The sequence below is a fragment of the Sparus aurata genome, chromosome 5 (assembly GCF_900880675.1).
Source record: "Sparus aurata chromosome 5, fSpaAur1.1, whole genome shotgun sequence".
NCBI classification, from domain to species: Eukaryota; Metazoa; Chordata; class Actinopteri; order Spariformes; family Sparidae; genus Sparus; species Sparus aurata.
Window position 1 is genome coordinate 30,991,659 of NC_044191.1, and position 15,452 is coordinate 31,007,110.

Consider the following 15,452-nt stretch of genomic DNA (forward strand, 5'->3'; position numbering starts at 1 on the left):
CAACGGAATTAAGAGAGCCACTCTATTTGGTGCAACATCACAGGATATAGAATAAAAACAGTACAAAAACAAAAAAAAGATATATGAAATGTAATATAAAAAACAAAGTATGAAAGTGAGGAATCAGAATTGTCGCCTAAGTGCCATCATTCCACACGGACGTGTCTGATGTAGGCCAGATCTGTGGCTTCAACAATTTTGGTATCTGGGTTTAAGGGCCACATATTTTGTTTTGTCCAAAAAAGGTGGACGAGCACTCGCCAAAAAGATAGTCTGAAGCATCTGTTACTAGAGATGTGCAAATACAACTATAATTGAAGAGTTTGAGACAAAGTTGGGAGACATATGTGTCGGAAAATATCGCAGAGGACAGGTGGAAAAAAACAGTTTGTTCTTGGAAACTGTGGAGCACATTCTTCATTTATAGCAACTTGACCTCAAGTTAATTGGCCAAACTGAAACTTGAGAAATGGTGACACCTGCTGGTGATGTGAGAAACAAGCTGGTAGTCTTGTTCGCATTACCTTTGAGACGAGGTCATTACTCTCCTAGATGTGTTGTTTCAGTTACAGCTGATTTAATCTTCAGCTTTATGAGTTCTGGGTACTGTACTTAAGTAGTTGTCAATTCAATTGACTTTTAATACATCCAAAAGACAACAACAAAGCTCACAAACATAAACCTGACATACATATCCCAACAACCTAAATAATATTTGTTTCCTCTACATCAGTGGTGTCAAAGTGATCCAGTAAAGGGCCGTGTGGCTGCAGGTTTTCATTCCAACCAAGCCAGAACACACCTGATCCAAATCAGGTGTGTTTCATTCCAACCAAGCCAGAACACACCTCCATTCATTTACATAATATATATATATTTTTTTTTAATTGTTGCAAATACACCACCGCTGCATCATATCTCCACCTTCACAGCAGAGTCCTGCACTGGGTCGGGTGTCGCGAGTGCTGAGGTAAACTAGATAACTATCTTGCTCAGTATATACTCTTTGGAGTAGATCACCCCCCCGCCCCAAGAACTTACTGGTGCCATCAACGTGAATTACTCGCGAGAGCGCAGCCTTGAAAGTGACATCACGTCAAGTAGGGGTGTGCCAAAATATCGATACTACGATATATCGCGATATTTCGTCTTGAGGTACATTATCGATACACTGTTGCCAAATATCGATATTTAAAAATGTAAAATATATATATATATATATACATATATATTTTATTTTTTTTTACTCTGGTTAAACTGTAAAAAATCCTCCTGGCTGTGACCTTACAAGCAGCAGATCTGGCTGTAACCACACTTGAAATACAGGCGCAGCTTGATTTAACCAAAAGATTTGTACGCTTCAGAAATGCAGGTGTGGCTGATAGCTTCACTGTCACCTACGCACCCTTCAACAGACAGGTCTCAAGCCACTCTGCTTTGACAATTAGAGAGGCTGCACTGGGTCATTTTAATTCAAAAGACAATTATGACCCCACACCAGGATGCACATGTTGCACACTACCAATTGTAGAATCGTTTATTTTTTTTACTTTTTTTACAGTGATCACTAATATAATACCTTTGATGTCAAGGTGAATACAATGTGATCACATATAAAAGCACAGTTGATACAGTATCAACTGCATCTTCCCACATATGTTTTGGCAAAATGGTTCGTATTACTATTATTATTATTAATAATATTATTATTATTATTATTATTATTATTATTATTATTAAGGTTGAGCACTTTATTGCCCTGTGTCACGAGTAGTTTTCCCGTGGACACCACATACAAAAGGTGATGGATAAAACATTGCGTGCTGACGTTCCATCCAAAATCCGAGAGGATCCAACAAGTCCAATCATGAGGGATCCTTCCTGAGGGCCAAGGGCTGTTTTTTGTTTTTTTTTTTACTCTAGGTAGTGGCCATTTGTCTGATAATTTAAATCAAACTTTAAATCAAACTTCTAAATTAAAATCAAAGAGCCAGTGCTGCACCATAGGCTTGTAATCTATCTATCTATCTATCTATCTATCTATCTATCTATCTATCTATCTATCTGTCTGTCTGTCTGTCTGTCTGTCTGTCATGTCACGCACTGTTTCGGTGTCAAGCTCACAAGATACTTAAATACCTTTGTTCGAGTCAAGATAAATGTAGCAATTTAAAGAAATCAGCAATATTTAGGCAAAAAATAAATGAAGATACACAAACTTAATGTTTTAAACTCTGGTGTCTAAACAACAGAACATGTCAAAGAAAAACTTCCTCCTACCTGTGCTACCGGATCTGACTGGAATGAATAACGTCTCATCTGTCTGTTACCACACATTTATCTTGAAATGCAGGTCCAGCTTGATGTAACCACTACGATCATGTGGTAACCTAATCCAATTGTTTTATCGGGTAATTACAGACGGCATGGACATGAATCCACTGTGATCAGGAGGATATTTTTTATGACCCCACACCAGGATGCACATGTTGCACACTACCATATGTAGAATCGTTTTTTTTTCTTCTTTTTTTACAGTTATCACTAACATAATACCTTTGATGTCAAGGTGAATACAATGTTATCACATATAAAAGCACAGTTGATACAGTATCAACTGCATCTTCCCACATATGTTTTGGCAAAATGGTTCGTATTACTATTATTATTATTAATATTATTATTATTATTATTATTATTAAGGTTGAGTGCTTTATTGCCGTGTCACGAGTAGTTTTCCTGTGGACACCACATACAAAAGGTGATGGATAAAACATTGCGTGCTGACGTTCCATCCAAAATCCGAGAGGATCCAACAAGTCCAATCATGAGGGATCCTTCCTGAGGGCCAAGGGCTGTTTTGTTTTTGTTTTTTACTCTAGGTAGTGGCCTTTTGTCTGATCATTTAAATCAAACTTTAAATCAAACTTCTAAATTAAAATCAAAGAGCCAGTGCTGCACCATAGGCTTGTAATCTATCTATCTATCTATCTATCTATCTATCTATCTATCTATCTATCTATCTATCTATCTATCTATCTATCTGTCTGTCTGTCTGTCTGTCTGTCTGTTATGTCACGCACTGTTTCGGTGTCAAGCTCACAAGATACTTAAATACCTTTGTTCGAGTCAAGATAAATGTAGCAATTTAATGAAATCAGCAATATTTAGCCAAAAAATAAATGAAGATACACAAACTTAATGTTTTAAACTCTGGTGTCTAAACAACAGAACATGTCAAAGAAAAACTTCCTCCTACCTGTGCTACCGCATCTGACTGGAATGATAACGTCTCATCTGTCTGTTACCACACATTTATCTTGAAATGCAGGTCCAGCTTGATTTAACCACTACGATCATGTGGTAACCTAATCCAATTGTTTTATCGGGTAATTACAGACGGCATGGACAGGAATCCACTGTGATCAGGAGGATATTTTTTATGACCCCACACCAGGATGCACATGTTGCACACTACCATATGTAGAATTTTTTTTTCTTTCTTTTTTTTACATTGATCAATAATAGAAGACACTGCCCTTTTATGTCAAAGTGAATACAATGTAATCACATATAAAAGCACAGTATCAACAGCTTTAACCCTGTCCCCACATGGGTTTTTTGCAGAATGGTTGGTATGACCGACAGTGATGGTTTGAAGTCATTCCTGTGTGTTTTTTTGCTTTATGTTTGGGGTTGAATATCTTCACAGTTCTCCTGTAGACTTCAGTTAGTTTTGCTGCATGCTTTTCCTGGATTTTGCAAAAGACCTTAAGAGGGCTGACAAGAGGCCATTTTCACAGGAAATACTCAAAGGAGCATAGCTTTTTAAACAGAGTGATTGAATTGACTAATTGATAAAAAAAAAAAAAAAAACAATGAAATAACAGATTGTACTGCTGGATTAGCAGCAATAGGCTTTTATTACACTGCAAATATGCATAACAGTAAGATAATGTATACATAGAACTATTTAAATTATTTTAAGCATTATAAGCAGATTAACCATAAATCCAGTGTATCTCAGCCAGTGCCTTTTGTCTCAGGTACTTCTCCAAGCAGTAGACAGCAATGGGATCTGTGTCTGTGTCAAACTTATTGGCAAAGAGGTGATGTTGCTCAAGCAGCCACGGTAGGTCTCCAGCACCATACACACATACTGACCGGACATGGTTGCCATGACACTCTGGGTACACTGCCTCCAGTGACCCCTGTGACCCCTCATGCGACCACCACTTCACCAGCCGTGCAATAGCATTCATGTCTGTCATGTCATATTTGGAGTTGGGCCAAGTTGATCCAGGGACACCAGGGATCCGTTGAATAGTTGCCCAGAGGAACTCATCAGGACTGTAGGTATCTTTGGCCCACTCGATTAGAGCCTGTATTCGGTTGTCCTCCAGCACACTGCGGACGTAGCCTCTGCTCACCACAATGTAGGCATTTCCTGACATAATAGGCAGGTTGAATGGAGGTGGGTCCTTCACCTTTCCTGATGCCTGACACAGTTGAGAGAGTAAGCTAATATTTTTGACAGTCATTAAGGTCAATCTGAACCAACCACATTGTAAAATCTCCAAAAAGAAGTACCTGGATTTGTCCATCAACTATCTGGTAAGCATTTGTCACCCTCCACTTCTTTCCTCCTATCTGTTCCGACTCCAAGCTGTTACCGCCTCTCAATGAACGCAACATCCGTATAATCTCCAAGTTGGTTTTCAGTGGGAAATCCTGACCACAAAGGTTGATGAAATATTTCCATGTTGTGCTGGCGTTATAAAGATCAGCCATACAGTTAAGGTCAGCCTGGACTCGTGGCCAGGCAGCATAGACCACGCTCACAGACTTGCTGACCATGAAGACATTTGGGAAACAGGAAGTAATGCCCATGATGGCAGAGAAGACTGAGATGTCTGATTTTTTGTCAACATGGACACAATAAATATTTTGAGGTGAATAGATGGCTCGAAGCAGTCGCTCAAAGTTCTGCACCTAGAATATATGAAAAAAAACAATGAGTTGAATCTTTTTTGTATATGTCGCATGAGTTACGTTTATATTTGGAAATATTTAAAGGGGCTCTCCAGCAACTTCAATAGACCGCCTGCCTCCAAAATGCTTCTTTCAAACTGCAAACATACAGTTTGAAATGCAGGCTTTCCAATTTATTCATCTAAGACCAAGCTGAGGTAAATGTTTGAATTTGAATTCAAATTTGGGCTTTAGAATTTGCATACCTTATGATGGACAACCATAGAATAAGCCAAAGGGAAGTCCTCTTCCTCCTGGCTCAATGGGTATGGTAAGTATTGCCTGCTTATCTTGAATTGACTGTAAATACAAAATATTAAAGAAATATTACAGGAAATGTTTTCTGCCTAAAGGGCCCTAGCCACCACTGAGGACACACTCTGTATTTTTTTCCTTAAGTTTCGTTTCATTAAAACCGAAAGTAAACAGGGTCGCGACGTGAATGAATCAGAGCAAAGATGCAATGTAGTGGTAAGTGGCTGCATCAATCCAAGTTATCATTTATTGCAGCAAGAAAGGCAGAGGATGATCAGGCAAAGAGGAGGAAAGGTGAGAATTGTAATAAGCTAAGAGAATGAGAAAAATAGTGAACTAGCCTACAGATGCAACAGATAGCCAATAGAGATGCTAACTTGTAACCTACTGTAAATGTAGCCTAGGCTAAAAAATTAAAGGACATGCAATGAATCAGAATATTTTAAGGCCATGTTCAGTCACAGTATGAATTATCCATCCATCCATCCATCCATCCATTATCGTCCGCTTATCCGGGGCCGGGTCGCGGGGGCAGCTGCCTGAGCAGGGACACCCAGACTTCCCTCTCCCCGGACACTGCCCCCAGCTCTTCCGGGAGGATCCCAAGGCATTCCCAGGCCAGCTGAGTGACATAGTCACACCAGCATGTCCTGGGTCCTCCCCGGGGTCTCCTCCCGGCGGGACATGCCAGGAAAACTCCCGAGGGCATCCGAAACAGATGCCCGAGCCACCTCAGCTGGCTCCTCTCGATGTGGAGGAGCAGCGGCTCTACTCCGAGCTCCTCCCGGGTGACAGAGCTCTTCACCCTATCTCTAAGGGAGCGCCCTGCCACCCTGCGGAGGAAACTCATTTCGGCCGCTTGTATCCGGGATCTCATTCTTTCGCCCCAGGACATGCTGGAGGTCCTGGCTCGAAGGAGCTAACAAGACCACATCATCCGCGAAAAGCAGAGATGAGATCCAGTGGCTCCCGAACCAGATCCCCTCCGGCCCGTGGCTGCGCCTAGAAATTCTGTCCATAAAAATAATGAACAGAACCGGTGACAAAGGGCAGCCCTGCCGGAGTCCAACATGCACTGGGAACAGGTCTGACTTACTGCCGGCAATGCGAACCAAGCTCATGCTCCGGTCGTACAGGGACCGTACAGCCCTTAACAGAGGGCCTCCGACCCTGTACTCCCGGAGCACCTCCCACAGAATGCCACAAGGGACACGGTCGAATGCCTTCTCCAAGTCCACAAAACACATGTGGACTGGTTGGGCAAACTCCCATGAACCCTTGAGCACCCTGCGGAGGGTATAAAGCTGGTCCAGTGTTCCACGGCCAGGATGAAAACCGCATTGTTCCTCCTGAATCCGAGGTTCGACTATCGGCCGAATTCTCCTCTCCAGTACCCTGGAATAGACTTTCCCGGGGAGGCTGAGGAGTGTGATCCCCCGATAGTTGGAACACACCCTCCGGTCCCCCTTTTTAAATAGGGGGACCACCACCCCGGTCTGCCAGTCCAGAGGCACTGTCCCCGACTGCCACGTGATGCTGCAGAGACGTGTCAGCCAAGACAGCCCCACAACATCCAGAGACTTGAGGTACTCAGGGCGGATCTCATCCACCCCCGGTGCTTTGCCACCGAGGAGCTTCCGGACTACCTCAGTGACTTCGGCTTGGGTGATGGATGGGTCAACCTCTGAGTCCCGAGCCTCTGCTTCCTCTATGGAAGGCGTGTCAGTGGGATTGAGGAGATCCTCGAAGTATTCCTTCCACCGCCCGACGATGTCTCCAGTCGAGGTCAACAGCTCCCCACCTCCACTGTAAACAGTGTTGGTGGAGGACTGCTTCCCCCTCCTGAGGCGCCGGATGGTTTGCCAGAATTTCTTCGAGGCCGACCGGTAGTCCTCCTCCATGGCCTCCCCGAACTCTTCCCAGCAGAGGCGCAGCTTGTGAACAGGCAAGCCAGGCAACTGCTTGGGGCCCCCGGCCGATAGGGGGCCCCCGAGGTCTGACAAACTGAACCCCACAACAATGTCTCACGTTGTAGCCGCCCCGGGCTCAGGCCGTAATTTATGGGGCCCCGAAGTCTGACAAGCTGTACTCCACAACAATATATATACAATGATAAATAATACAGTCTATGGTTGTTGACTGGGGCCCCCAATCCATTCCCAAAACACGATTTACAATGACATGTCAGTAGGAAACCCACCTAAAGGAGCCCCACGTCACCCCCGTTTAATTTGGATGACACGCGTACGTTGACATTAACGTCAGTAATCGAAGTTGGCGTCCACGAAGAAAGATGAAGAGGAGTTATCTCCTCCTAGAAACAGAAACAAGGAGAAAGAAGAAAAAAGAAAGCAAGACAGTGGTAAGTGTGGAGTAGATAATGACGATTAAGTGTCAGTAACGTTAAATAACTGAATGCTGGTAACTTCAGCCAAAGTAGCGTTAGACTAAATGTTAATGGCGTTTATTTGTTTACTACCTAGCTAACGTTAGCGGACATGGACGCGGTCACGGCCAGCCGACTGTCCGCTGGCCGTGACCGCGTCCATGTCCGACGGCGGACAGTGAATGACCAGCGCCAGCGGCCGTTACCGAGCTCGACTTTGTCAGCCTGTTCCAACATGTCAGTTAATGCTAGTTAGCTAACGAACTTTCTGAGTCACATGCTAGCTAAACCTAGCTAAGCTAGGTAGCAAGCAGAAATGTAAACTTGTACCGCACATACATTTGCTTATCTATGGTATTGAAATCTACCGTATTAGTTTTATCAAATTAAAAATGTAACCAGACAGAGAAAAATGGTTTCAAGTTGTCTATCAGGACATATTTTGTGTGTTTAACGAAAAAAACCCTTATGTTTTCATTCCTTAAAGGGTCATTGTAACTGATAATAACAATAGTATATCTCTGCAGCCTCCGGGTCTGCAGAGATATGCTCCTCGATAATAATGATAATAAAAATTGTATAATACCATATACCGTGATTTCTTTCTGAGAGGGTTAACCTTATTGTACTGTGAACATCTCACACCATTGCAACCCTAGCTATGAATACTATACTAAAACTATAACTAATTCTATAATATGAAATTATTTTTAATTGACTTTATTAAAATGCTCCTATAACAAGGATCATATACTATATCACTTCGTTATCTCTCCTCAGGATCATTATTTAAGTTTTTGACAGTAGCAAAAGAAAAGGATGAAGAGCCTCCTCCAAATGCTGATAATGAAAACTGTAAGTACAGAATTCCACTTTAATTGTTAACCTTTCTTTATGCCATGCCCTCTAAAGATTCTTTATCACAATATCTACCCTGCTTTTTTGTTTTTTGTTGGGGTTTTTTTGTCATATCAGTTCCGTCAACGTCCACCTCCAGTGGGATAGCAGCCACCCCACCGCCTGCCTATCATGAGCCGGAGGAAGACACACCAACATTGTTATTTATATGTATATTTTGAAAATTCTAGTGAAATAAAATTTTGAGATTTCATAAAAATGTTTTGATGTCAGATTATTTATAAAATAATGGTGATGAATGCTGGTTTAAGGGCCCCGGGTTTTTTTTTTGCCTAGGGCCCCAGCAGACTCTCACAGCACCACTGCTTCCCAGACCCGAGTTTTTGCTTCCGAGACTGCCCGTGCTGCCGCACGCTTGGCCTGCCGGTACCCGTCAGCTGCCTCAGGAGTCCCCCGGGCCAGCCAGGCTCGGTAGGACTCCTTCTTCAGCTTGACAGCAACCCTTACTTCCGGGGTCCACCACCGGGTTCGGGGATTGCCGCCGCGACAGGCACCGGAGACCTTACGGCCACAGCTCCGGACAGCCGCGTCAACAATGGAAGTGGAGAACATGGTCCATTCGGACTCAATGTCCCCAGCCTCCCTCGGGATCTGGTCAAAGCTCTCCCGGAGGTGGGAGTTAAAGATCTCCCTGGCAGAGGGTTCTGCCAGACGTTCCCAGCAGACCCTAATGATACGTTTGGGTCTGCCAGGTCTGTCCGGCTTCCTCCCCCGCCAGCGGATCCAACTCACCACCAGGTGGTGATCAGTTGACAGCTCAGCCCCTCTCTTCACCCGAGTGTCCAAGACATACGGCCGGAGGTCAGATGACACGACCACAAAGTCGATCATTGATCTCCGGCCTAGAGTGTCCTGGTGCCACGTGCACATATGGACACCCTTATGCTTGAACATGGTGTTCGTTATGGCCAAACTGTAACTAGCACAGAAGTCCAGTCACACCCCTCCAGGTAACACTGTCGCTGCCCACGTGGGCGTTGAAGTCCCCTAGGAGAACGACGGAGTCCCCGGTTGGAGCACTCTCCAGTACCCCTCCCAGGGACTCCAAGAAGGCCGGGTACTCTGCACCGCTGTTCGGCCCATAAGCCGAGACAACGGTGAGAGTCCTATCCCTGACCCGAAGGCGCAGGGAAACGACTCTCTCGTTCACCGGGGAGAACTCCAACACATGGCGGCTGAGCTGGGGGGCTATAAGCAAGCCCACACCAGCTCGCCGCCTCTCACCGCGGGCAACTCCAGAGTAGAAGAGAGTCCAGCCTCTCTCAAGGAGTTGGGTTCCAGAGCCCAGACTGTGCGTGGAGGTGAGTCCGACTATTTCTAGCCGGTACCGCTCAACCTCCCGCACCAGCTCAGGCTCTTTCCCCCCCAGCGAGGTGACATTCCATGTCCCCATGGCTAGAGTCACCATCCGGGGATTGGGCTGCCGGGGCCCCCGCCCACAACTGCCACCCATATCCCACTGCACCGGCCCCTTCTGAACCCTCCCGCAAGTGGTGAGCCCACGGGAGGGCAGGCCCACGTTGCTCGTTCGGGCTGCGCCCGGCCGGGTCCCGTGGGCAAAGACCCGGCCACCAGGCGCTCGCCTGCAAGCCCCAACCCCAGGCCTGGCTCCAGGGTGGGGCCCCAGTGACGCAGATCCGGGCGACGTGCACCTCCTTGTTGTTCTTTCTGTCATTAGGGGCGAGTGAACCGATCTTAGTCTGACCCGTCACCTAGGACCTGTTTGCCGTGGGAGACCCTACCAGGGGCATTAAGCCCCGGACAACATAGCTCCTAGGATCATTCGGGTGCTCAAACCCCTCCACCACGATAAGGTGCCGGTTCAAGGAGGATTAATTATCCATCAGTAATATTATTTGGATGTTTGGATGGATAAGTAATAATGTGACTAACCATGGCATTAAAATATTAGGTCAAATTATAGTAATCATGACTCAGTAGTATACTTAGACTTTTCATTTTAAAAATTCAACAGACGATGAGACAGGAGAGAGAGATGAAGAGGTTAAAGGGACAGAGACAGGAGGAGAGGAGAGAGAAAGAGCAGAAGGAACAAGTGAGATGCATGTGGAGTCAGGTCCATTATCAGCCCATGACCCAGCTACAAAGGCCAAAGAAAAATTAAGCATTCTCCAAAACAGATGGAGTGCAAGTGACAAGTGGAAACATCCCCAAAGCCAATTTGGGAAAAGGCTATTGCGGTACAATGTGTCTGCAGAATGTTGACCTCGGTATTTCAAGAATCCTGGCTATGGCCCTGTCTGCCTAAGATTTCAGTTAAATTCAGCACATTAAGGGGACCTATTATGCTTTCCTTATTTCCTGTCATCGATATAGTTTTGTCATGTTGAATCCACATTCTTCCTCAATCTTGCAGTAGTGCCGAGATCAGTGGGGGTTCTAGACCAGTTTTAATAGGGGGGCCAGGTTGGGGCCGGCTTTTTTATTAGGGGGCACATACAACCCGGAAAAAAAGATAAATCCCTCATTCAGACAAAACAGTGTTTACAATTTCAGCAATTTTGATTGGGTAGTAAACTGCTGAGACACTTTATTTCTGCCTTTCCCTTCAGAACAAAATCATTGCAAGAAATCTATCATTGTATTATTGATGCAGACTCCCTGTCGGCGGGGCATCAGGGGGGACCATACTCGGAGTTACGGGGGCACTGGCCCCTGTTGGCCCCCCCCCTAGAACTGCCCCTGGCCAAGATCCAAAAGTGGGTGAAGGTATGTCGTTTGCTGCTCAGCGGCATATACCGATCCCCTGACTGGCATACAGATTCTTGGAGTGGTATGCTGCTATTATGCCGCTGTTATTCCACCGACACATGACGGTATGTGCCGCTTGAGATTGTTATGGCACTGAGAGACTGTTAGATGGGTACCGCTCCCTGATGAATATGCAAATATAATGCCACTGGGCTGGTTTGACGACAAGTACTGCCGTAAATGTCTAAAAAAAAAATGTTGTCTTTATTGACAATGCTAACTTAACACATTACCGTAAGAAAGGAACGTATGTATGTCATGTTGTTGAGATGCAAGCATATAGGCAGTAAATACACGTGGAACTCTTGCAATATAATAATAAAGTAATATGTCTAAATTTCTGTCAATGAACTACTTAAAGCTAATGTAAGAGCAAGCCTTAGCTAATTTGGCTAATGTTAGCCCAGCCAACATAGCCAGTCTGACTAATCGATAGCAGAAACTTTACTAGATAAGATACTTTTAGATACATTACTTCATATAAAATCTACTTCACAGCACATTAATCATTGTGGCATATCATGAACATGATACATAATATGCCATAATTGGTTGGCTCAAAATTTCTGCTATCGATTACATTTACGGCAGTACTTATCGTTAAACCAGCCCAGTGGCATTATATTTGCATATTCATCAGGGGGCGGTACCCATCCAACAGTCTCTCAATGCCATAACAATCTCAAGTGGCACATACCAACATGTGTCGGTGGAATAACCGGCATAATAGCAGCATACCACTCCAAGAATCTGTCTGCCAGTCAGGGGATCGGTATATACCACTCTGTGAATCTGTAAGTCAGTCTGGGGATCGGTATATACCACTCTGTGAATCTGTATGTCAGTCTGGGGATCGGTATATGCCGCTGAGCAGCAATCGACATACCTTCAGCTACTTTTGGATCTCGGTGTCACTCCAATCTTGACAGATTTCCCCTCAGATGTCCTCTAGCTGTTCTGCCTCAACTCTGTGATTTATGGAGTTTCTTTATGTACAAATAGCTTAACTGGTTGCAAAACTAACTGCTTACTGTATCATTAGCTGCCATTAGCTGAGTTAGCTGTGCATATAGCAGTCCTATTATGCGACTCTCCCCACTAGGCCCCAAGCCTGAAAACTTGCTACTCCCAGATGTCCAAAGCTGCTGTGCTAGAAGTAAACCTCTCCCAGTCAGAGTGGAGTCTAGTCCATCTTAGGCCTGTCACGATAATCAATAAATCAATTAATCAATTAATCGTACGATAAATTAAAATTAGCTCAATAAATTTGCCAGCCTCGATAATTTCCATTTGCATGCTTGTTTGTTTTCCTCGTGTCTCTCCCGTGAACCTGTGTCTTGTCAGTCACTTTTTGTCTCTGTGTTGGGAGGCGGGCCCTGCCCCTGACATAACACAGGGTGCAGCCTGAGAGCCCTGTGAGGAGTAGTGAGGAGCAGAGTGATAGAGTTCACTACATCGCTAAAGAGATGCAACCCTTTAACACCGTAGAAAAGCCGGCATTTCGACAAATGCTGCAAACATTTGACAGCCAGTATAAATTGCCTGGGAGAACATACGTGTCACAAATTGCAATTCCACAACTGTACAGCGTGAAAGACGACATACTTAAGTCTTGAGTTGCATTGATATAATACTCATCAGGGATCTGAACACTCTTCTTGAAGTCTTTAGTGATGGTCAGTAGTTTGGCCTGCTCAAGAGCTCCCGTCTCTCCCCTCAGGATAGCAGAACAGTTACACACTTTCTCTGGGCCGCCATCATCATTTGTGTACTCCAACCAGCTATATCCCATAATGTAGCTTGGATTCCAGCTCATTTTGGGGCGACTGATCCAAAGCATCCATAGTGAGCCCAGTACAACACTGAGCAGCAACAACTTCACTAGCCTCATTCTCTGAGACAGGATTGCAACTGAGATGTTTGTACAACGTTAGCTCTGTTATTGACTCTGGAAACAAGAAAAGAAGGGTGATGGTAGAAGCATCCATTGTGTAACTAAAATATAAAACATAACCAACAATAGAATTCAGAGGTTATCATAATGCAGAATGAGAATGTTGACGTAAACAGGAAATCTGCCCATTTTCAACCAGTTTTGTATTTTGTTTTGCAGAAGCAGATGAAAATTGGAAAACTTTCTCTCCATTTAACCTGCACATAGACCAGATTTTAGTGGTTCCTGTTACAAAAAATAGATCATGAGTGAAAACTAAGGGTTGGAGCTATTTTGAAATGGCTCCAACAATGGATGAATGGTCACAATGATATCAATGATAGGTTCGCTCTTTTTCACGCTCTTTTTTTACTCAGGTTAACCTGTAAAAATTCTTCCTGTGACCTTACAAGCAGTAGATCTGACTGGAACCACACTCATACACTTGAAAACAGGCGCAGCTTGATATGACCAAAAGATTTGTGGTAGTCTGCCATAAAGATTTTACACCATAAAGATTTTACTGCACCTGTGCACCATCAGCATGCATTTTTTTCTTTTTTTTACTCTGATCACTAATATTATACCTTTGATGTCAAGGTGAATACAATGTAATCAAATATAAAAGCACAGTTTCAACTGCATTAAGCCCTCTTCCACATGGTTTTTTGCAGAAGGGTTCGTATGGCTGAATGGTTTGTACACTTCTCCTCAAATGCCTGGTGAACATCTATCTCTAAATACAAGGAATCTCTGTCTGTCTGTGTGTGTGTGTGTGTGTGTGTGTGTGTGTATGTGTCTGTTGGTCAAATATCTCTGCGGATAAGGATCACACTGACCCGAGACTTTCAACATGGCTGCTGCGTGGTTCAGTGGTGTGCATCTAAGCATTTGTTTGGACTGCAATGATACCGTGAATAAATTATTTCATAAATGCTTTACAAATTCCGCCGAGCATTGTCCACCAGAGCAACCACAGTCACATGCGCACCAGAGCCAATCACTGCACACCGTGGCCACGTGCGCACCAGAGCCAATCACTGCAGAGCTCAAGCCCACGACATACCTGAAGAAACAAGCGGATTTATACCTGCAGCGGCGCGAGCTGGACCGGGATTTTGCCGGCGGTTCGGTCCATTCACGAAAGTGTCCAAGCAGCAAGTTTGGTTGTTGAGGAACAGGAAGTTGTGGGAGGGACCTAGGCGGATGATTGACAGGCAACGACGGTCGGCGTGTAGACAGTGATATTGAGAGTTGAGAGATTTGTGACATTTAGCGTGTTTGGAGTGTATAGTTAGTGTGTTATGTAGTGTTTGGTGTAGTGTGTTTAGTGTGTAGTGTTTTGTAGTATAGTTTTTTGTTTAATGAGTCAGAATAATGAGGAGAAGCTGAATGTGGAGCAGGCAGTCCAGCTATTTATTCAGCTGGAAGGAGCTCAGGCAGACCTGAGCATTGCCTGCATTTAAATGTAAATAGTAACATATAACTTTGTACATTTTTTAAATGTATGCACACATTTAGCAAACAACAATTTATATTTGCATTATAAGTAAAACAAAAAAAAAATGGTTTGTTAAACATTTTTGTGGTTTTCACAGTAAAAAAAATCTAACTTTTTCTACTAGGATTTTATGTTTTTTTGTGATTTTAGGTCCATTGTGTTAATACAGTATGTCAAAATGAAAAAAGAACTGTACAGTCACACATGTGAGGTTGTGCTGAAAAAATGACACCAAGTAAATAGCTTTTAAGATGAAATATAATGGCAAAATCAAAAATAGTCAAAAACAGCCAATTATACCCTGGAATATCGGATTTCACAACAAACCTAAATATCCCTGATGCCCCACCTTCAAACACGGCCTCATTTGGCCATCCATGAAAAAGCTGCTTAACCTCCCACTTTTTTTATAGGAATACACTTTTCTTACGGGCACTGCACTAGTTAATCAAAATCCACCATCAGGCATGCAGGTAAACAGTAGCAAAGGCGTTTCATTTAATCACTGGCAGAACCGATCCACTACACAAACCCTGAAGTACATTTGTATCACACAAAGGATCCGACAAGTAAAATCGTGAGGGATCCTTCCTGAGGCCCAGGGGCTGTTTTTTTTTTTTTTTAACTCTAGGTAGTGGCCATTTGTCCAGTGATTT

The 15,452-nt window shown here is 43.9% G+C and overlaps 1 protein-coding gene across 1 annotated transcript; it reads right to left on the reverse strand.

Annotated features, from left to right (window-relative positions):
• Window positions 1-3,884: 3,884 nt before the first annotated feature.
• On the reverse strand, window positions 3,885-13,253 carry LOC115581260 (beta-1,3-galactosyl-O-glycosyl-glycoprotein beta-1,6-N-acetylglucosaminyltransferase-like). The gene is made up of 4 exons (XM_030416200.1): window positions 12,964-13,253; window positions 5,238-5,331; window positions 4,591-4,992; window positions 3,885-4,499 (listed from the first exon to the last, which is right to left on the reverse strand). Exons 1-4 carry the CDS (start codon window positions 13,251-13,253, stop codon window positions 4,002-4,004), a joined length of 1,284 nt encoding a protein of 427 aa, XP_030272060.1. The 3' UTR covers window positions 3,885-4,001.
• Window positions 13,254-15,452: the final 2,199 nt, after the last annotated feature.

Excerpts from the sequence above, each read along its gene's own strand:
- LOC115581260 (XM_030416200.1), bottom strand. The coding sequence starts at position 13,253 with ATGAGGCTAGTGAAGTTGTTGCTGCTCAGTGTTGTACTGGGCTCACTA. Across the intron at positions 5,332-12,963 it reads GCAACTCAAGACTTAAGTAT|TCAATTCAAGATAAGCAGGC; the intron begins GTCGTCTTTCAC and ends TTGTATTTACAG. Across the intron at positions 4,993-5,237 it reads CTATGGTTGTCCATCATAAG|GTGCAGAACTTTGAGCGACT; the intron begins GTATGCAAATTC and ends CATATATTCTAG.